At 38.2% G+C, this 22824-nt stretch overlaps 1 protein-coding gene across 10 annotated transcripts in view; it reads left to right on the top strand.

Annotated features, from left to right (window-relative positions):
• Positions 1-22824, top strand: part of TP63 (tumor protein p63) — a 348320-nt gene that overhangs the window by 227233 nt on the left and 98263 nt on the right. The window contains exon 1 of one of the 10 annotated variants that reach the window (XM_049880489.1): positions 14893-14978. The exons of 8 other annotated variants lie outside the window; for them this stretch is intronic. Coding sequence is in view for 1 of the 2 variants with exons in the window: in XM_049880479.1 (XP_049736436.1) it covers positions 15190-15231 (42 nt within the window). In the remaining variant the exon portion in view is untranslated. Of the gene's footprint in view, positions 1-14892; positions 14979-15129; positions 15232-22824 lie in introns of those variants that run through there. One more of the 10 variants, XM_049880479.1, reaches the window with a different exon arrangement.

The following is a 22824-nucleotide window of genomic DNA, read 5'->3' as shown; positions in this document are numbered from 1 at the left end:
ATCATTATAAGGCAGGCATTCCCTTTCATCCCTTATCTTTGGAATAACACATTACCCTCCAGAACAGTGACAGAGCCCTCCCTCCCTTCCTTGTCCTTGCAAGGTTGCAAGAAGAGAAGGTGGCACTATCGTTATGAGTGTGTCCATTTATAAAACCTATTGCCATTGAGTTGAGTCTGACTCATACTAACCTTATAGGACAGAGTAGAACTGCCCCCGTAGGGTTTCCAAGGCTGTAAATCTTTACGGAAGCCAACTGCCACATCTTTCTCCCACAGAGCAGCTGGTGGGTTTGAACCACTGACTTTTTGGTTAGCAGCCAGGCACTTAACCTCTGTGCCCCCCAGGTCCTGTCCATTTACAGTCCTAAGAAATAATGGAAAAAGAATTATGACCAAATGTTTAATTGACTGCTAACGACTAAGAGTTATAGTCCTGTTAAAGGGTAATGATGAAGAAATAGGTCCTTGTGTCTGAATTTCTGAAATTATCCTGAAAACATAGGTAGCTTCTGCTGGGTTAGAGTCCTCCAAGGCTAGGATCTGCTAGGAGGACTCGCTTTGCTTCATGGGTCTAAGTGTACATGTTAGCCCCAGATGGGCAGAGTGTTTAACTCTCTAATTAACCCTGCAGGTCAGTCTTTAAAGAAACAAGGGTGTCATATCCAGCAGTTTAAAAAGGCATCCTGTGCAGTTGTTTGCTAAGGGTCAGAGGGCAAATGCTGTTGTGACAATGGGTGGACTTGGCACACTTCCCTGGGGAGAACGAGAGGAAGAAGAGTAGCTGACATTGATCTTTGGCAATGGCAATGGCAGAAGGCAGTCCCTAGAAGTCTAGGGTCTTTTTAATACCTTTTCAATTCATGTGAACGTTTTCTATTTTTAATCCAAAGAATTTACAGATAAAGTCATGAGAAATAGATGATCTAGCTCACATTTTTATCCTCAGCAAAGTCCATAGTTAAGTCATAAAGCTTTTTGGAGGTTTAAAGTTACCTGAAGTATGGGAATGATACAGAGATTTAAAACTACCACAGCCTTAGCCCGACATTTCCTTCTTACTCTGTGTCACATGTGTTTATCAGATAGCCTGTCCTACTGACTAAATTAATTGATTGCTAACTGCTGAGCCAGAATAGTCCTACTGAAGAGTAATGATTAAAGTATTGAGTGAAGAGTCTGATCCCAACATATCTTTCCTCCACCATCTCCCGTGTCCCATGTCCCTCCAGGCTCACCTAACTCCATCTTGTTCTGAGTATATAATTTCATATCTCTGTCTTTTGGATTATGCCATTGTTTTTTTTTTTCCTTTTTTTTTTTTTTTTAAATCCTTCTCAAGCTCAAACATCCAACTCCTTATCTCCTCATGGGGAATTAATCGCTCTTCTGTGTTTCCACAGAACTGTCCCTTGTAATGTAACACTTAGCATTTATTTTAGTTACTATTTCATACATACTTCATTCTAACTTTGTAAACATATTAGTTTTATTAGGTATGTCTCCTCTACCACATGAGGAACTGTGAGGACAGGTACTAAGTCTTGTACCTCTCTAGGTCTATTGCAGAACCATGTACAATGAAGGACATGTTTAATGTTTGAAATGAAATGTGTATGTGTGCATGTGTAGGTATGAGGATAAATATAAGGGTGTCTGAAAGATTTCTAATACTTCTTCTAGCATTACCCTATCCTGATAGATCTATGATTTGATTTTAGGATAAAATCAAATCAGCTGATTTATTTATCCTAAAATCAAATCAACTAGTTTTTAAACTGGCTACTATTTACTTAAGCCTTGACTTTCATTTTCCTCTCTGGGCTCCTGGGTTAGGAAGGAAGAGGAGACAAAACTCATATTTGAAAATTTTCTTAATTAGACAAACCAATAAGCATTTCTGACCCGTTTCTCTCTAAAGTAACAATAGAGAGAAAAAGGGAAGTTGTCTGATGTTTCAGCATTGTGCATGAGTCTTAGTTTATATCAACAGCAGGCAGGAGGGGACAGGAAAGCTAGTAATAGGGAACCCAAGGTTGAGAAGGGAGAGTATTGACACGTTTTGGGGTTGTTAATCAACGTCATAAAACGATATGTGCACTATTTAATGAGAGACCAGTTCTGTAAACCTTCATCTAAAGTACAATTAAAAAAAAAAAAAAAGTCTATCTATTGACCATGACTAATAATTTATTATGTTTGCTAAGTAAAAATTGGAAGAATCTGAACCATTAGGGCAAGGAGTTGGGAGAAAAGAAAGTGAGTATGTCTTTTAAAGAGATGCTCAAACATCAGTGCCCTGATTTGGTAATAATCTTACTCACTGATATGGCACACACCACTTACAAGTTCATCAACTTAGCTGTTTGAACCTGTAGTTTAAACCCCTCACCACCACAGGGTATCTGCAGGGAATCTGTCTGAATTATAAGACCCAGTGAATAAAAAGAACTAATTAGAGGCGAGAGCATAAGTAATTGATCAAAATGGGTATAGTGTGCACATTTCATTCATTCACTTAGCAACTGAGTTAAAAAATAATTTTTCAGTTTTATATTTGAAGTTATTGGAGCCATCTACTCTGTGGTTTGTGTGTGTGTGTCTTCAGGTTATTCATAATAAAGCCTGACTTTGCCACATTTTTATTTGAATCAACACAATTGAACACAACTGGTTTCTGTTTGATGGAAATGGTATCTTCACTGTTATTACAAAACTATGGTATTGAGTCTCCCCTTACTTTTAAGCCATATTTATACATCAGTCCAAAAGTAAACTTCAGTGTTTGCTGGAAAGTGGCTACATTTTTGAAATGTAACACATCTCACAGTTACTATTTTTTTTCTCTTTTTGACAACTCTTGCACAGTTGTCCAGTTGAAGATCGATGCAGATAATGTTTTCTTACAAAATCAAACCAGCGGCTTCTAAACGCCAGAAGATCTGGCTTAACCACCCGGTCACAGAGGCACACCTATATGGTTGCATCACTGTTTAATCGAGTTGTGAATCAGGCTTGGGGAGCTGGAGTTAAGTTACTTTATTGTGTCTGTGACAGCAGGAAGCTTCGGAGACCAACACATAGAGGAAAAAAGCTGCTAAAGTAGAAAGAAGATCTATGGGAGTCATCTGCAGTGACAGAACCTCTTATTCCCCTTGCTGAGCATCCAATGAAGAAGTCATTTGCTCAGTAACTCAACTTCTCCCCATTGTTGGGCAGGCATGTGAGAGAGTAATCTCTTCTGTGACCAGGTAATGTGTGTGGCACTGGACAGTGTGCAGTTTAGAGACAGCAGACCTGGCTCCAAGCTCAAGTCTTTAGTATACTTTCTATGTGAACTTGAACATAACATTTAACCCTCTGCTACCTGGTTTCCTCTTCTGAGAACCTAGCATAAGGCCATGACTACTTTACAGTCTTATTGGGTGAACCAAATCAGGACAGTCATCTGGCAAACAGAATTTAAGCACCTACCATGCATACTGTACAAGACAGAGGTAAATTGGGACTGAGTCAGGCATCAGCCTTGCCCTTGAGCTCATATGTTAGTGTGGGAGTCATGAAGACAGAATTAAGAAGTGATGAGATGAGATCTGCCATATAATATAGGCGTCCTCGGGATTGTTGAGAATGCACAGGGGAGAGTGGCTGCCTACAGGAGACAGAAATGTTCCACAGATCTTGGCACGGTGCTGAATTCACATAGCAGATACTCAACTAGTGTTGAATAAAACGTAGGTAACACATTAGGCGTGTGTCGAAAAATACATTCGAGTTTGACTACTGGAGGGAACAGAAGAATCAAGATTTACAAAGCTGAAAAATTATGAAATCTTGAATTTCTGTAAGCCATAGAGCATAATATACAGGCTAATGCTCTGATTAGATAGCCCCAAACTATTTCATTCTTCTTGGCCTGTTAATAGGACTTTTCCAATAGAAGTTCTCAATAAAGACGATTCTAAACAGAAACAGAAAAGCCAGTTGCTGCGGAGTCAATTTTGACTCATGTTGACCTCTGGGTGGTGCAAAAAATCAACACACTCAGCTGCTGAGAAGTTGGAAGGTTGTTGGTGGTTTGAGTCTACCCAGAGGCTCCTCAGAAGAAAGGCCTGGCCACCTACTTCTGAAAAATCAGCCATTGAAAACCCTATGGAGCACAGTTGTTCTCTGACAAACGTGGGGTCACCATGAGTTGGAACAGGTGCACAAATAGCTGTTTTTTTTTTATTTTCATCTTGCTTTTTAAACAGAAATAAAGACTAATTTAAAGTTAGAAGAGATCATGTGGTTCTGGCCACGATATTTTTCATGTATCCTTTAAGTTGGATTTGGTTTTGCCTTTGGAAAACAATCCCCAAGATTCACCTGCAAACCTTACTCAGTAGGTCCTGCTTTCTAATTACATTTAAGCTCACCTCTCTCCTGTACTCATGATACTTGACATAAGTAACACCAGGAAGTTACTTATTTTTATTTCTTTATAATGATTTGGACCATAGACCACCCAAACCCCTGCGCTTAACAGTGAATGGAAGTGGTTTCCAAAGACAGATGCTTTACCCATAGTCTGTTGTCACAGAGGGGAGATTACACCAGCCTGGTGGTACAATTGATAAAAACTAAGGCTGCAAATCAAAAGGTCAGCAGTTCGAATCTCCCAGCCACTCCTTGGAAACCATATGGGGCAGTTCTACTCTTTCATATAGGGTCGCTATGAGTTAGAATTGGCTCGATGGCAAATGGGCTTTGGGTTTGGTGACATTTACACTTGGGAGACGGGCCAGTGGATGTACTTAGCCACTCCTGAAAAACACTTTTTTTTTTTTTTTTTTGGTCATGCCTGAATTTCCAATGGTAGGTGTATCGGTTATCCTGGGTCAAGCTACAGCTTTGGCCTTTCTTTTTGCTGATCTTTTTGACTTTCCTCTGTCTTTAAATGCAGCTTTCCTTGTTTGCTGTGGCATTTTGTGGTAAAGGGTTGTTTTCTGCTAAAACAGTCATTATCAAAGTATTTACATAGTAAGGAAGTAGTCTTACAGAGAATTTGAGAATGTCAGCCCCAGAAAGGACCTCAGAAGGCCCACAGGGCTTGGGCAACCCTTCCTCATTGTAGAGAACCAAGAAACAGAGAAGCTAGGTATCTGCTACAAGATCTCATAGTAACTCAGAGAATGAGCACAGGGGGACATGTTTTTTTTATTTATAAACCAAATTTGTATACACTAATTTTTTATACTTAGGACCTAGGGCAAGGGCAAGCCAGAACAAGGCAGCAAAGAATATACCTGGGAACAGGGCTCTTGGGAAAGCTTATTTCGGTCCCATGATCCCTGATATAAGGTGAATAGTGGGTGGGGGATTCACAGATGGGATTCTCCAAGTTTCCCCAAAGTCACAGACTTAAGAGTTCTCCATCCTGTGTCCTGGAGCTGAACTGCAGCTACCAGTGGGACATGCATCCTATAATTAAAGGTGAGTGCAGACCAGCAGTAGTTGAAACCAGAGAGGGGACACTAGATCTCTCTCAGAGTCTGAATTAAAGAGAGGCAAAATGTGATATTCCCTGGAGTTCATCCAGTACTCCAAAGTGGATACTCAAAAAAAAAAAAAAAACCCTTGCCATCAAGTCAATTCCTACTCATAGCAACCCTATAGGACAGAGTAGAACTGCCCTATAGAGTTTCCAAGGACAGCCTGATGGATTTGAACTGCCAACCTTTAGGTTAGCAGCCATAGCACTTCACCACTGTGCCCCCAGGATTTCCCCAAAGTGAATACATTTTCTTTTTATTTTGCCTAGGGATTTTTTCTCTTTTTTCTTTCTTGCTTTGCAAAGGGTGGAGAGGATTTATGTAAGGAAAAAAAAAAAAAGCTGAATTGCCTCAAAATACAGCCTCCAGGAAGAATGAGACATCCCTTGCCAAACCTATTATTCCTGTGGAGGAGAGAAAAGTTGGAGCAATTAAAGTGAAACCTAAAATCTCCAGTGCTGAGAGCTTGATAGAAACATAAAATCATTTGCATCGCTGGCTCTCTATTTAGGAAGTACTACTAAGAAAAGATGTTGGCTATAAAGCTGATAGGGAGGTTGTATTTCATAGCTGAGAATCAGGTCATTAGCTCTGAATGTATAGACAAACATGAATTTATAGACAAAAATGGACAAACATGATCTCCAAGGAAGCTAGAATCACCGTAATATGACACCAGGTGTATAACAAAATAAAGTTCAATTCCCTGTCACTTAACATATTGGAAAATGGAGATATGGACAAAGAAAGGCCCTGGCTTCAGGTAATATAATCAATTTACTGAAACAGCCAGAACTTAACCCAAATTTCCTAGCTCTTAGCACAATGCCTTTTTATGTGAGATCCTTAATGGCAAGGTAGGTTGCCTTTCTTTTGGTTTTAGGGTAAGTAAATTATTAAAATCTAGAATCATACCGAGGTATATTCCAGTATGGAACCAGAAAAAGGTGCTGTGCTCTGGGATTAGTTTGAGTGACTATTAGTTTATTAACTATACATTCAACAAAAGGAATTCACCCCAAAACCCCAAATCCAGAATATACCTATTAATCAGCATGGACATTAGTGTACTCACTTTAATAAATAACATATAACTATAGAGTCACTAAGAGTTGGAATCAACTCAACAGCAATGGGTTTGGTTTGGTTTGGTTTTAATAGTGGAGGAAGTTAATTTGATAGTGACCTATGCATGCTAAAATGGAAAAAAAAAAATACTATCTGCCAGTGAAGCTGTGATAATATGAGCTTTCTAGTACATTATCAGTCTAAACATAAATAGGTATAATATCTAGAAATCAACCAATTTACTGGCCTTTAAAATATTTTCATCTTTTAATTGTATAATTCAGCTTCTCAGAGTGTATTTCAATTACTGCTGTAGTATTTTTTGCATTAAGGTACTAATGTTAAAAAAAAAAAAGAGGGTGGGGGATCAAATGGAATGGTCAATGGATGGGAAATAGTGAAATTAATTCAATAAATCTATGTAGCAATTTAAAATCATAGTGTTTTAGAAAGTGCATTTAATAACCTTGGAATGCACTCGTATTAGGTTAATTTTAAAAAGTTGGTATATGTATGTATATACATATATACACATATTTAGCAAAACATATTTAATCTATGATCTCATATATACAGTTACATACTTGTTTGTAATATGTGTGTCTGACAGAGAATATACTAAAATGTTAATTGGGGTCACCTGTAGGTTCTGGGATAAATACTACATTTTTCCCATAGAACTGTATTTTCTATATTTTCAGCAATGTATTTATAGTATAAACAAACAAAAAAGATATGAAAGAAATCCTAAAGAAGTAATTTTTTGGTAATTAAAAAAAAAAAGTCAGCATTCTTATTTCAATATAACCAAAAAATGAAACTTGTTGTTGTTGACCCCGACTCAGGATGACCCCATGTGTGTCAGAGTAGAACGGTGCTCCATAGGATTTTCAATGGCTGTGATCTTTTAGATCACCAGGCCTTTCTTCCAAAGTGCATCTGGGTGGATTCCAACTGCCAACTTTTAGATTAGTAACCAAGCACTTAACTGTTTACGCCACCCAGGGACTCCTATTTCAATATACATAATACTAAAAAGCAAAGAAACTGGGAAAATATTTGCAAATATGTCAAAGTGTTGATATATTTATCAAGAAAAAAAACACTCCCACTCCAACAGGGTGGAAAGGGGGGAATGGGAGGAGCAAAAGTCATTACTAAGCCATTTAAAGAAGAAATACAAAAGATGAATAGTCGTATTGAAACATATTTCATCTCACTAGCAAACAAGAAAATGTATGTTTTTGTAGGTTGGAAAATAATAGCCCTCAATGCTATGGTAGGTATCCTCATATGAATGTGATTGGTGCAGTCTTTTTGGAAAATAATTTAACAAGTGTCTTAAATCCATACCGTTTGACCTGATACTTTAGTAGGTGGAATAGTTAATGTGGGAAAATGCTCATAATGCTATAATGAAAAATATTATATGGAATATGATCCTAATTTTGTTTCCACCATACATACATCAACACAGAAGGAAGCCCATGGAAAATGTTAATTACAGTTCTTTCTGAATGGTGTGCTTGTGGATGGCTTTTTTTTTTTTTTTTTTAGTTTTTCTCCTAAGGTTCATATTATTTTTATAATCTAAAATGTTTAAATGCAAAACAAAAGATAATCTGAGGAGAGATGATTTTACCTCTGTAAGTTTGAAACTCTATTTACTTGGACTGTTTTAGAGCCCTTCAAAAAGAACCAAACCAAAAACCAAACCCACTGTCATCGAGTTGATTCCGACTCATTGCAACCCTGTAGGACAGAGTGGAACTGCCCCATAGAGTTTCCAAGAAGCACCTGGTGGATTCAAACTGCCAACTTTTGGTTAGCAGCCGTAGCTCTTGACTGCTACACCACCAGGGTTTCCTTCAAAAGGAAAGCACTATCTAAATCTGGGGAGGTAGTAGAAGTACTGTTATTATTATAATCATAGAGTGGGGTGTCTGGTAAATGTGTGTAGGGCTGCCATGGACTTGAAATTGAAAAAAGTAAAATTTGAAATTGAAGGAAGGGTAAATACAAGAAAAAAGAGGTAAGACTCAAAACTCACTCCAGCCCTAGAACACAGTGTTTGAATGCCTTGATTCTAGGACCAAACTGTACAGACAGGATCTAATGTTGATTCCACTACTTTATATCCACATCTGAGTCTCAGTGTTCTCATCTGTAAAATAGGGACAATGATGGTACCTACATCATAAGTTTCTTAGGAGAATTAAATGAGTTTGATATTTGTAAAGTGATTTGAACAGTGCCTGATCCGTAAATTTGGAGACAGATTTGCTCACTGGATGCAAATATAGGTCTTGGAGCACAAGGTTGCTTCCATTTCTTACTTGCTAGAATTTTCTATGTACCAGGTTTGTCCCTCCTCAACCCCCAAAAAAACGGTTGCCGTGGAGTTGATTCCAATGTGTGGTACTTCCAAGTGTGTCAGGTAGGTTTTGGAGAGAGAGAGAATCTGAACTCTGCCCATTATTTGGCCTTTTACTTGGGCATTTCCACAAGTAAGAAACGATGGCTTGAGTAGAATTGTAAGATACAGGGAGAACTCATCTCCTTTTCTATACCTTTCAGGCTTACCCATTTTTCGAAGCCTAGCTGATAGGCCCAAAATGAATATTAATTCATAACTTGCCTTGGAATTTAGCCGCAGACTAAAAAGAAAATTTATTTGGTGAACTAATTTAGTGTTCTTCAGTGGTTCTACAAGTGCTAATTCTCATCTATTCAAGGAAGATAAGTGCTAATTCTCATCTACTCAAGGAAGATAGGGGAAGGAAATCAAGATCTTAACTTTCGAAAGAAAAGAGCTTCAAAAATTACCCAGGATGTTTTGTTGGCCATCCTTTAACTGAATGGTGGTTGTGTGCCATTGAGTTGATTTGGACTCATAGTGACCCTACGTGACAGCGTAGAACTGTTCCATAGGGTTTCCTAGGCTATAATCTTTATGGGAACAGATCCCCAGGTCTTTTCTCCTGCTGAGCTGCTGTAGGGTTAGAACCACTAACCTTTTGGTTAGCTGCCAAAGGCTTAACCATGGCACTGCCAGGGGCTCTTTAACTTAATGGTAAACCCGTTACTGTCGAGTTGATTCCGACTCATAGCGACCCTATAAGGACAGAGTAGAACTGCCCCATAGAGTTTCCAAGGAGCGCCTGGTAGATTTGAACTGCCGACCTTTTGGTTAGCAGCCATAGCACTTAACCACTATGCCACCAGGGTTTCCAACTTAATGGTAGCTGGCATTTAAAAAATCTAATTGATTTTGTTCTGTAGAGACTTGAAATGTTTCCTCATTTTCCTATATGCTGTACAAAACTCTGACTTTTTTTGACTCTTGCAGGTTTATCATGCTGACAAGTTTCCCTTCTGACAAATAATTATTAAGGGTTTGAGGTACTGAGCTTGGAAAAGCATCATTTTTCTCTTTCTTCTATTGTAATTAGATACTGTGCATTGATCCTACAAGAAATGTATCTCTGTAAAATAAATGTCAGTCTCATAATAAATCCAAAAAACAAAACCCATTGCTGTTGAGTTGATTCCGACTCATAGCAACCCTGTAGGACTTCCCCATCAGGTTTCCAAGGAGCGGGCGGGCTGGTGGATTTGAATAGCTGACGTTTTGGTTAGCAGCCGAACTCTTAACCATTGCGCCATCAAGGCTCCCTCATAATAAATACTTTGGAGAAAAAAAGAAAAAATCTAGCGTTCAACTTCCTAGTTCTTTCTTACAGAGCTAAACTGTTCAATTGATCTTATCTGCATCATGCTTTAAGACACTAAACTTTCTGATGAACAGAAGAGTACTCTGACCTCAAAAAGTTCATAGACACGCAAGTAGACAACCTGTTGCCTTGTAAGGCAACATTCTGCTACTGTTTTTATACAGATTCATATAAGAGAAGATTTAATTTTGTCTAGGGGATTGGAGAAGTACTCATGAAAATGGCATTTAAAGGATCCTTGAAGATGTTTAGAATATTTCAGGAAAAGGGTACGAAGGCATTCCATCCAACCTGAGGGACCAGACTGAGCAGATGAACAGAAATGATCAGTTGTAGCCAGCCAGTAGCAAGCACAGTGGAATATAGAGAAGATGAGGCTTAAAAGACATTTGGGGCTAGTTTTTGAAGGTCCTTGAATGCCTGTCTAAATAGTTGGTTTTATTCCAGTAGCACTGGGGCACCCTGAGATGTGATGTGATCAGAGTTGTTCTTTTGGAAAGATGAAGTGGTCGTGTGGGAGCTTTATAAAGAAGGCGAATATTGCTGGATATTCCTTTTTCTACCTCACTCAGGTAAATTTTGGGTTAAAGCACAGAAGGATTGATATGTTTAGAATCAGGACACATTCTTTCTTAGAGTCTCAACTGTTGCTATAAAAACAAATCAGCAATATTTGTTTCCTTTAATAAATGACTCTCTAATCCTAGCCAAATTTACCTAAACCCTTGGCTTCTTCTAATCTCCATTCTCTCTCTCAGTTCAGTAGAACTGAATATTCTAGGTACCAGGTTGGTCCCTTCCCAAATCTCCCAAAACCAGTTGCTATGAAGTTAATGCCAATGTATGGTGACCCCAAGTGTGTTAGAGGGGAACTGTGCTCCATATGGTTTTCAATGACTGATTTTTCAGAAGTAGGCATCTCTGATTGGCCTCAAACCGCTAACCGTTCAGTTAGCCACTGAGCACATTAACTGTGCCTCCGAGGGACTCCTATCCAATCTCACAATGGTAGGTTACAAACTGCAAACAAATATTTTCTGTGCACTAAGGATTTATATACTTGCTTAACTTTGTCATATAGGAAAATAAAATGGAGCCATTGGCATTTGGTGTGTGATGAAGGTATTATTTCAAATCAGAGGAAAAAATAGAAATTATTCAATAAATGGTAAGGCTTTTTTATGGTAACTACTTTTGGGAAATGAGAAAAAGTAGATCCTCACTTGTTTCTTACACCAATATAAGTTCAGGAGAGTTAAGAGATTTGCACGTTAACAAATAAAACCATAATAATATGAGATGATGATATAGTTGAAGGAAGGCCTTTGAAACCATGTCTGAAAAAAACCATGTCATAAGGGGAAAAAGTGATCAATTTGACTGTAGAAAAAATCAGAATTCCTCTATATCAGAAAGCAAACCACAAACCTATACACAAGCTTGAAAAACCATATATACACACACACACAAATATTTGCAGCGTTTATGATAAGAAGTTAATATCTTCAATATACTAAGAGCTCTTATATCATTAATTAGTAGGAAGGATATTGTACAAAATGGTAACAGTGTCACTTTTAGAGAGCGTATGTGTTGACCCCATGTCTTAAGAGTTGCTCTACTCTCAAAGCTATGGATTTATAGCTCTGGCATTTCCATCCCAGGGGGCAGGGCTGACCCCTAATTCTGAGGCCATACAGCTTTAAGAAGTCTGAGGGAAATTGCTCAGTGGTTATTGGGTTGTTCTGACTCCTGAGGACTTGGCAAATCCATTTAGGATCTTTGAGCTTGTTTATTTATCTGCAGAATACAATGATAATAACTCGGTTACATCACAAGGTCGTTAGGAAAATTAATGTACATTGCTAAACCTTGGAGATCCATGGATAAGCATTGCAGCCAGGTGAGTGCAGCGAATTGTTACTCCCTTGTTACCTCCTTCTTAAATAGATGCATGATATTGAGATCAGGTACCCACACTAATGCTGAAATCAAACATTATCAGATGTATTTTAATTAACCCTTTCACGGAAATGGGCTGTTCGCTAATTTTTACCACAAGTTTTTCAGCATATTTCTCCTTTTTTTCCTTGTCATTTAAGCATCTTAGTGTCTGTGCAATTCCACTGCCTCAGTTGTACAATTCAGAGATGAGCAAATTGAGGTGCAGATATCCCCCTAAACTAAGAGAAATATGAGTTATCTTCTCAATCATTTCCCTGAATTCTGGGCATAGATTGAGACTCATCTTTGTAAAGGTCTTTAGAATTCACTTAGTTATATCCCACATTTCACAGTGAGAAATCTGAATCCAGAGCGATCAAGGAACTTGCCCCAAGGACGCAGAGCTAGCTAATGGCAGAGCTGGGAATAGAACCTGTATCTCCTAACTCCTAGTCCAGTGCTTTTTCCCTTAAACGCCCCAAAGTTCTCAAGTGGCTGTGGCAAACGTGTTGTCTTAGATTTGGTCTAGAATCTTAGTAGTTATATTAGAAAGAGACCATAGTCAACCTGATCATGCAGAAGGCCGAGCTGGAACATAGGTAGAATTTGGCTTTTTAGACCATGAAACCCTATGGGATATCTTTGGACTTTGTGAAAGATAGTCTATTTGCATTTTGGTACAATAACATTCATGCTTCTTTGATAATGTGAGCCCTAGATCTAGAGCTTCAAATGGTTACACAACTCCAGTTGTGTGAAAGAATATCCAGAAATGACTTTCTGAGCAGTTGTACTAAGGAGATTGGCTCTAGAGCATTGCCTCCCAGATCTGACTCATCAGAACAGCCTAGCAGGCTGTAAAAGATACAGATGCTGGGAACACAGCGTAGAGTGCCTGCTTCAGCAGATCTGGGGCCAGGTCCTGAAATCGGTTTTTAAAAAGCACGCTGACTGATCCATCCCCAGGGCGATCCACAGTGTTGAACCACTGGAAGAGAGCATGGCTTTTAGAGAAGAAGCCACCTGCCCTTTACTATCGACTCTTAACCTGTCTGTGGTGTAAAATTTAAAGACATGGTACAAATAATTATGCTGCAGTTCGTAAGTCAATTTTCTTTGCTACCTACCACTGCCCATTTGGTTAATTACAGTTATAAGGTCATTCTTTCCAATATTTCAGTGAAGAAATGAACGTTATATCTGATATAAACGTGTAGTGTTATTGAGTATTGTCACATCCTTGGACACATCAGATCAAATAATGTTATTGAAGACTCTGTAAAGAAAATAAGCATTGCCACAAGCATTCAGAGGCTTTGAAAGCAATATCACCCCTATGATCACAGCATCCTTTATTTGCCTGCCTTTTGTGGATGTGAAAGTGGCAAACTAAATCCAAGTTCACAAACATATCTCCAAGTTTTATTTCTAAAATTTATACCCCAGTGCATTCTGGATTCTAATCCTATTGTCTTCTAAATTTCAGATGTAGTCTAAATCTTCACTGTAACTATCTTGGCCATTTATAACTTTCAGGCAAGACAGAGCAAAATAGCTTCCCGAGTTGGGCTGGGGGTGGTGGCATTCAGATAGAAATCTAACTGAATTACTTACCTAGAATACTTAACAGTAATGAGAGTATTTTAGTGAATCACAAAGTAACCACCAGGGTGCATTTCACCTTCACTAAGTCAGGGTAAAAAAAAAAAAAAAAAAAAACTAGGTAACCAGGGCCAAATTCAACATGAATGATTATGTAAATATATTTTTAAGGCAAATACTAATTGAGCTCTCATCCTTTAAGACTTATTCTTTCTAGCAGTCATTTAAATAGAAGCATCATGTGAAATAATCATGTTTTTATTACCTGTTTACAGAAAAAGATGATCTTTGAATATTAATAAAAAGCAGATATAATAGAGAAAAGAAATACTCAAATATACACACCTGATTGTGTTATTTCTATGACTCAAAAAATAACAACAGAAAGCAGTGTTTTCTTTTTTTGCTTTTATTTATTTTTTAAATTCTTTTTTAATGGGCACCTTTCCCAGGATTTCTATTTCCTGCGCATCATATGGATGTTTGTTTGTTTTGACAAGTTAATGGGACCAATGATCTAAATTGTTACTGAAACATGCTCCGAAAAATCAGCTGGCTTACCTTGGCCTTGCTTTGCCTGAAACCACTGGCATTGCTTTGGGGAGAATAAGTAGAAAACTTTTCAGCTATCAAGCTGTGGATTTTCTTTTTTTATATTGAGGAACTATAACGGTGAATTTGAGGATGTCCCCCCTAATTTCTACGTTGTCATAATCATTCTTAAGACCCCACATCTAGATTAAGGACAGCAGAAAAAAGAAGAAGAAGAAAAAAAAAAAAAGCAACTTTCAAAAGCTTCCCCTCAAGTTTTTCTCTTTAGGTACAAAGTGTAAAATAACTTTCTGAAATGCCTCTGCAGGTCGTGGTGGTGGTGGTGGTACGGTTTGTTTGGGGAGAGCTTGTTTTGTTTTTCAGAGAGAGTGCACATTCTTAGGAAGGAGACAGGGGAAAGTTTTACCTCTCTGTCTCTCTCCTTTTTTTTTTTTTTTTCCTCTTTTAAAGATTGGTGATAAGGAATTCTAACTACTTAATGAGATGGGAGAGGCTTCACTCCATTGGAGTGGAGGAGTCCAGGTGGAAGTTGATGGATTGGACAGGTAAAGAGAAGAGTCCCGCCCCCTCATGCCTATAGTTGGCTATATATGAGGCAACCTTAAATTATGTACAGAGAGAAAGAGAGAGGGGGCCTTGAGTTCTGTTATCTTCTTAGTAGATTCATATTGTAAGGGTCTCAGAGGGGGTGGGGGGGTTGACAAAATCCTGGAGCCTGAAGAGAGGACAGCGGCATTGATCAATCTTACAGCTAACATGTTGTACCTGGAAAACAATGCCCAGACTCAATTTAGTGAGGTAAGGATTTGAGATTTTAGCATTCCATTTAGAGATTTTTTTTTTTAATTTTTTAAAATAAAAGTTTACATATGTGTGGTTCTCGGTCACCCAATATAATGTTTTTAAAAATTGTGTGTAGGAATCTCTTTATCTTGGTTAATATTTTTAATGGTGACTGTAAGATTTTTTTTTTCTTTCTTTCTTAAGTAGGAGATGAAATAAGAGAAAAGGAAGAAGATTCTGGGTGACATGATATATATGAAGAAACTCCGTATTCAGGAGTTTGTAAAGTCGCTTTTTGAGAAAGCCAATCACATTCTGCTAGATATATTGAAATAACTCTTCTGTTGGGTATTCGCCTACCAGTAAGACAAACTTAATAATTTCTTAGCATAGTTCTATCTCCAGACTTCAACCTAAAAGCAAATGAAGCTTTTTTTTTCCCAAAATAATCAGGTGAGGTTTTTTTTTTTTTTTGTAAAGCCATCTTCGTTGTGCGTTAAATCAACCCAGAGACCCATCTAAATCCTGAGGGGACTGTAGTAGTGCCCCTATTATCTGGTGAATGCCTTAAGACTTTCACTGTGTAATGACAAATAAAGTTATCTTGAAGCAGTGCCTTTTCAAATATGTATACATCCATAAATGTACCTACGGATGACAGCATATACGATTTTCTTTAAGGAGTTGATGATTTGCCTTGCTGATCTTTCCTTAACAAGTTTAAGGTCTTAGGGATTTAAATCATTGGGCAAAGGGATAAGAAAAAAAAGAAGAAAGAAACAACTCCTTAAGACTGTAAGACTTTGAGGAAGTTTCCTAAGGTCGAGGGAGGTCTAAGAACAATATTAGTTTACATTCCTCAGAATAGGGCAGCTGTGTTGACACTAATCAGATGGGGGGGTGGCGATGGTGCGGCATGGGAGAGAGAGAGTGTTCATTCAGTGTTTCAGATGAAAATGCTTGCAGGTGACTGCTTGGAAAAGTAGAAAGGGTGCTAAAGCTGAGCTCCTTAAAATCAAAACAAAATGCATAGTACTGGCAGGGTGTTCCGGTGCAGACGGTAAAAAGAAGAGTCGAGTAAAGGCCGGCAAAGCAGGACCAGCACTATCATATTGTCTGTGCTATTGTCTAGACACCTGAACTGTGTAAATATACAGGGGAAATATCAAGTTATCTAGAGAAGGAAAAGGAAGTACCTATTTTCCTTTAAAAGATCCAAGCAGGTTTGCTTGTCCTCGGTAGAGAAACTTGAGTTTCTTGTTTGGCCTTAATATGGAAAGTTAGCTTAAAATGTTACCCAACCATTCAAAAAAAAAAAAAAAATGGAAGTAACTTTTAAGGCTCTCTTTTTTGTTTCTATTTGACCCAATTTTGTCCAGCTTTCAAACAGTAAGAAAATTATCTGTGGGTCTCATATCTGAAATTGTCTTGTCTTTTCTTCGTTAGCTATATCACACAAGTGTTTATATGCAAACCCTAGCAGACTTTGTTTTTAAGGCTAGGATCTGACTATGTGTGGATGGCATAAAGGGGTAGAAGTATAAGTTGGCTCAGCGCTATCTACTGGAAAAATATAACGCTGATACAAAGTGGGAAGAAGTAAATACTTTAAGTTACGTATAATCTCATAAAAGGAAAAAAAAAACTAAATAGAAGTTATCTGTAGAAATTGCTGCCTTTTATGGAGGCGAAAGAGTTATGTTGTATGTGAGAATATGGCATCCTTATGATGAAAGAAAATGCCTTTACATGCTTTTGAGTTTTTCAAAACTTATGGTAAATGTGTGGTTGGGAGCTCAAAGGGCTCTGTTTGCTATGGAGCATAGAAGATACCTGTGAAATAATATGGCTGCCCTTTCCTACCTTCTTGCATCTTATTCCACTTTGCGGTCAAGACGTCCGTATTCTTCCACCAATGTGTGTGTGATATGATATCTGCGTGGCCTTGATTTCCATTGTCTTACTTAAGGACAGCTTTCCTTTCTGTATAGCGTTATGCTTTAATAACTAGTTGTCCATAGCTAGATGTAGCTCTGCATCTGAGTATTATGAAATGCCCAGGACCGCATGGCCCTGAGAAGCCTAAAATTCCATACTAAAGCTATAATGTTCTTGGGATTCACCTGATTGTATTAATACAGAAACAGCCATCTACTCTTATAGCATAAGAACGGGTAGAAATTGAGCAGATTAAGAATAAAAAGGCACAGAGATCCCAGTGAGCGTGAAACTTATTTTAAAACTAGAACCCATTTTCTAACCTCAAATAGTTTTTTATTTGATTTGCTGGTCATCTCTTTGGGTTGATAACTCAAAACCACCAAGCCTTCTCTACCCTCTTTTCCACAACTTAGCAGTCTCCGACTTACCCCTACCTCCCCACCCCCCGCCTGAAGCAGAGCTGAATTTTGGGAAGCTTTTAATGAACAGGAAAGGGTCTGGAAGGGAGGAGAATTTTGGCAGGATGTAACAGGCACAGCTTTAAGGTTCTACCCTTGGGTTACAACGCAGAGGCCTTAAGCAAGCCCCGTTCCCCAGTGCCAGGCTTGGAATGACACAGCCTCTGGGACTGATCTCAGACCTGCAGAGGGAAAGGCTCAAGAGAAAGGAAATTCTTCACGGATTAAGTTGTAGTTCACCTTTCTTGCCAAAAACACTGACCTGGTTCTGTGAGAGTCTTATGCACTCCTCTTCAGAAAGAGATCTTTACTAAAATCCCCTTCTGGTGCTTTGGATGCAGAAGGAAAGATACTCTGGGGAATGGGTGACGGTGTTCTAGAATTAAATGGAACTTCAGGGCTCATATACTGAAACGCCTAATTTTACCAATTGGGGTTTTTGCAGTTCAAAGACTTGTATGTGCATAAATGAGTCCTGTTTACTTAACTTTTTTTTTTCTTTTCTCCGTGATACTCAAGAGAGATAAATATACTCCAGAGAGGACTACTATGGTCCATAGTAGATGCTCCAAAAAGTTTATTGTAACAAAATTAAATGCAACAAGAAAAGTGCTGAGGCAACAGTACAAACTCTGAGTCCAGTTCATCGTCATTTAATTGACCACTGGATCTACACAGCTAAAAGAAATACTCTCTTCCACCCCAATACATTTTCTATTGACTAGTATATATATTTTTTAATAGGAGTAATTTTTCTATTGAGAGTAAATATATCCGTTGCTGTAGGTTTTCCCATGTTGTGTTTCTGAGCTGTGCAAAAACACAGAGTGAAAAGCAGAAACTGCAGGTTTAATTTAGGTGTCAGCTCGTCTGTGTTCCTCACCCCATGCTGTGGCCTTAGGTTGCACTCCTTGTTTTACAACTGGGTGCCCTCAAGCCCAGAGGGGACTGGGAGAAAGAGATCTCAGATCACAGATTACATAGATCATACCTTCTTTCGCTATTATTGGAAAACTGATTTGGTGATAATAAATCACTTATCCTTTACTTAGATAAGGAAAAGCATGTTTGTTTTGTTTTGTTTTTTAGAAGAGCAGTGATCCTCAACTGGGGTGCCAGTTGTGCAGTGGAAACCATGAATGAATTTCTGGGTTATTCATAGCAACCACTAATATTACTTGTTCTTTCATCACACGACATACATTTCCCAAATGTAAAATTGTTAAAAAATTTCTTAGATGAGGAGCAAATACAGAATTTAGATTCTGTATTTTGCCTGTTAGGGGAGCATGTATCTGAAGTCACAAATTTTTATACGTATAAAGGAGGGATAGGGGTCAAATGGTTGAGAAGTATTTTACCGCCAATGCACACTAGATTTCTTTGACATGTATATGACTGAACTCTGAGCTGGAAGGATAAAGGAGGTTAGGTAAAAATCTTCTCTTCATAGTATCCTTATGGAATTAAACATTTTTCCCCTGTTGGATAATTTTTTTTTTAACTTCCCAATTTTTCTATGTCAATAAATAAAGAAGAATGAGCACAGAGATTAAAAAGATAGCTCAGTGAAAAACAACCTTTTTCCAGAAAAGTTGTGCTATTTTGAAGGTGAAATTTTTTCAAACTCAGTGGACTCTCACTTATCTTTTGAATGTATGATAAGAAAAAGGTCAGACGACTGATGCAGTATTATTGCCTGGTGTCCATTTAGGGGAATGAGGAGTCTGTGGAGAGCGTCCAGTAGGGTTGTAGTTTTTGGAGAGAACAGATTGAAGTGTCAAGGTGAAACAGTTAATCCAAAAGTTAAACTACGGATCTTGCTCAGGGGCAGAAGAAATCGGCAAAATAGGTCTTGTTAACGCAGTAACTCTCTAAACAGTTTATATCTGCACTTAGACCTTTTATTTACATTGCACTTTGTTGCTATTCAGGAATGATAGTGATGAGGAGGAGAAATGGCAGTTTAAAGGACTGACTTACTCATTGTTAATAAATTTTTTACTATCAGTTATATATAAAAGGTACATAGGATATAAAGACAAGTGAGAAACAGTTTCTACACCAAAGAATTATACAATTCATAGGAGGGGTAAGCCAGACATGTAGACAGTTATAATACACTTACATGTAAGGCAGACCTTACATGTCATATGACGTGTAAGCAACATAATATAGAGAGAAAGAGATTTTCTCAAAGTAGAAGGATCAAGAAAGTCTACATGTATGTGTAGGATGCAGCTGTACCTGGACAGGCAGGTAGAACTTCCTAAGTCCTAGAAATATAAGCGGGAAGGAGGATTTCAGGTGAAGAAATAAGCATTAGCAAGGGCACAGAGGTCGGTTGATTGCTCCTGCACACCTAAGTGTCAAATAGTTCAGATAGAATTGAAAGTATGAGAGAGTTAGGAAATAGGCGAGAAAGGTAAGCTGGAGTGACTTACGGAGGGCCATAACACCGAGAAAAGAGTGGATTTAATACAGTGGCTGTGCAAGCCGTGGAAGGGTTTTGAACAGAGGAATGGCGTATTTGGAACTCTACTAAAGAATACTCAAGAAGAATAAATGGCTTTGTTCAAGACTCCCCGGAAACATTAAAACACATTTCTCTGCATCACACGTTGGCTGCCATTTTGCAGGAATATCCATCACTTTTCTGGGACCATTTGCAGCAGCAGTAGGAATGGATTGTTTCTAAAGTTTCATACAACTTGGATATTCTCTGCTCATAACTTCCGTTAATATCTGTGGCCCCTGACAGAGATAAGTTGGGCGCCATTAGTCTTGCCTTGCTTGGATATTTCTTATGTATGCCTACTATCTCAGAGTAATTATTAATGGCATTGCCTTTAACTTTCAAAAGTGTCCCCCTTTAGAAGATAAATCCTACCTTATAGATAAGCCCCAACTCTATTTCATTATTTTCTTTGAAACCTCACCCTAAAATGAAAAAGCAGAATAGATTTGGCTGCCAATGAAGCATTGATTTTGATACCCTGGATACAAACCACTTAGATTATTTTCCCCACTAAAAGAAGCATTTCCTTGCAACCCAGTACCTACTGAGGGCTACTTAAGAACAGTTACTGTGCCAGTACCTTGAGGAGATCAGAAATGAGCAAGTCACAGGCTCTGGCTTCTGAGAATTCAGTCTGAGGGAGTCTAAGAGCTGTCCACAGGTGATTCCAGTATCCCACAGAATGTGGTAGGGAATCCCAAAGACTCTTAGAGACAATGAAATGGAGTTAAAAATGTTCACGATGGAAGTATTGTTTCACGTGGTTTGAGGACGAGACTCACTGAGGAGGGAGAGAGATGGAAGATCATTCTGGGTAGAGGGTAGAACATGAACTGAAATGCAAGAAGGAACTGCACAAGAGCAGATGAAGGGGAGTGGTATCATGATTTGAGAAGAGAATGTATTGATTTAAACACTGATCTGTATTTAATACTTATGACAAATTGGCAAACTTTTGTCAGAACAACAACAAAAGATGGTAGAGTCTTTACTCAGAGCTAGAATCCTTGTCTATGTTGAAAGCTTGAAAAGCGTTCAAAATGTGAGACCCAGAATGTTGACTATATGTTTTAGCAGTGACAAGCAGCATCCTGTAGGGAGGGAGAAGATTGGCCCAAATGATTTTTAGGGCTAGGAGAGGTAGTGGGGTCCCTGTTCCCATTTTCTAAAACTTCTACACAGATGGCGTCTTACCCATTAAAAGGACTTGGTAATTACATTTTTAAATTAATCAAATCTAGGAACAAAAGCCAGACTGACCTCCTACGTAATTAAGGGCAAGCTTTATTTATTAAATAGGCATCTTAGAATCAGGAGAAGAAAACCTTTTTCTCTGGTCACTGCTCTAAACACAAATAGTAATCCCAGAGCTAAATGTATGAGTGAACATACCAACTATGATGTTTGGTCAAGATGAGAATATCATTTGGGAAATAATAGAGCAGAAGAAAATACAAATGTCCATTAAAAAACAAACAAACCACCCCTGCTACCCAGCAAATAAACAAACAACAACAAAATTAAAATCTTGGTATGTCAAACCTTTGCCATAAAGTTTGCCAATTTCATTTTGGGCAAGGATGCACATTTGTATTTAAGATTTGAAGAGGAAAAAAAAAGAAAAAGGCCAGACTTATTGGACCGGTAGAGACTAGATGAACCCCTGAGACTATAGCCCTGAGATACTCTTTCAACTTGGAACTCAAACCACTCCCAGAAGTCACCTATCAGCCAAATGACAGACTGGTTCATAAAATAAAGATCACTTGTGAGTACTGTGCTCCTCAAAATAATTGCCTAGATGAAACCAGATGGTAAACATTTACCCCAGACAAAAGACGAGAAGGCTAGGGGGGACAGGGAAGCTAGATTAATGGAAACAGGACAACCATAATGGAAATAACGAGAATGCTGATATATTGTAAAGAATGTAACCAATGTCACTGAACAATATGTATAGAAATTGTTAAATGAGAAGCTAATTTTTTTTTTAATTTCCTATGGCAAGTTTCCCCAAAACACAATAAACACAATAGAATATTTAAAAAACAAACAACAACAACAAAAGATTTTCAGAGAGACAGGATAGGAGGGAAAACTCAGCTTTATAATAAATAGGGGGACGTCAGGCTTGTATCTTATCTCTTTCTCTTTGTTACCAACGTAATCCTCCGCTTCCCTGAAGTGGATTTTGCAAGTATCAGTGTTAGTATATGATTGTCCTCCTTTTAACCTGGTGCAGATACTAAGGGAAAACAGTGAATTTCACAAACTACGCGTTGCCATACAACCTTCTTTGAAGAAATTATTAAATGAAGTCCTTTCAGGAACAGTACTTTATACTTCCCCATATTTGAGTTCCTTATTTGGTCTGAGACTATAGCATACCTCTACTATTCAGGGAGCCCTGGTGGTTAAGGGCTTTGCTGCTAACCAAACGGTCAGCAGTTCGAATCTACCAGCCACTCCTTGGAAACCCTATGGGGTAGTTCTGCTCTGTTCTACAGGGTTGCTATGAGTCGCAGTCAACTCAGTGGCAACGGGTTTGTTTTTTTTATATTATTCAGAGGGTATTCCTTTCCATTTTCTGCAAAAAGGAAATCTTAGAGATTTCTCATTTTCAGATGTATTTAGTGTTTGATCATGACTCACTTTTTATATCCTCTTCTGTTTTCTTAAATGCAATCATTT

The sequence above is a fragment of the Elephas maximus genome, chromosome 1, assembly GCF_024166365.1.
Source record: "Elephas maximus indicus isolate mEleMax1 chromosome 1, mEleMax1 primary haplotype, whole genome shotgun sequence".
NCBI classification, from domain to species: domain Eukaryota; kingdom Metazoa; phylum Chordata; class Mammalia; order Proboscidea; family Elephantidae; genus Elephas; species Elephas maximus.
Note: the sequence above shows the minus strand (reverse complement) of the source record. Positions and strands in the feature narration are given on the sequence as shown.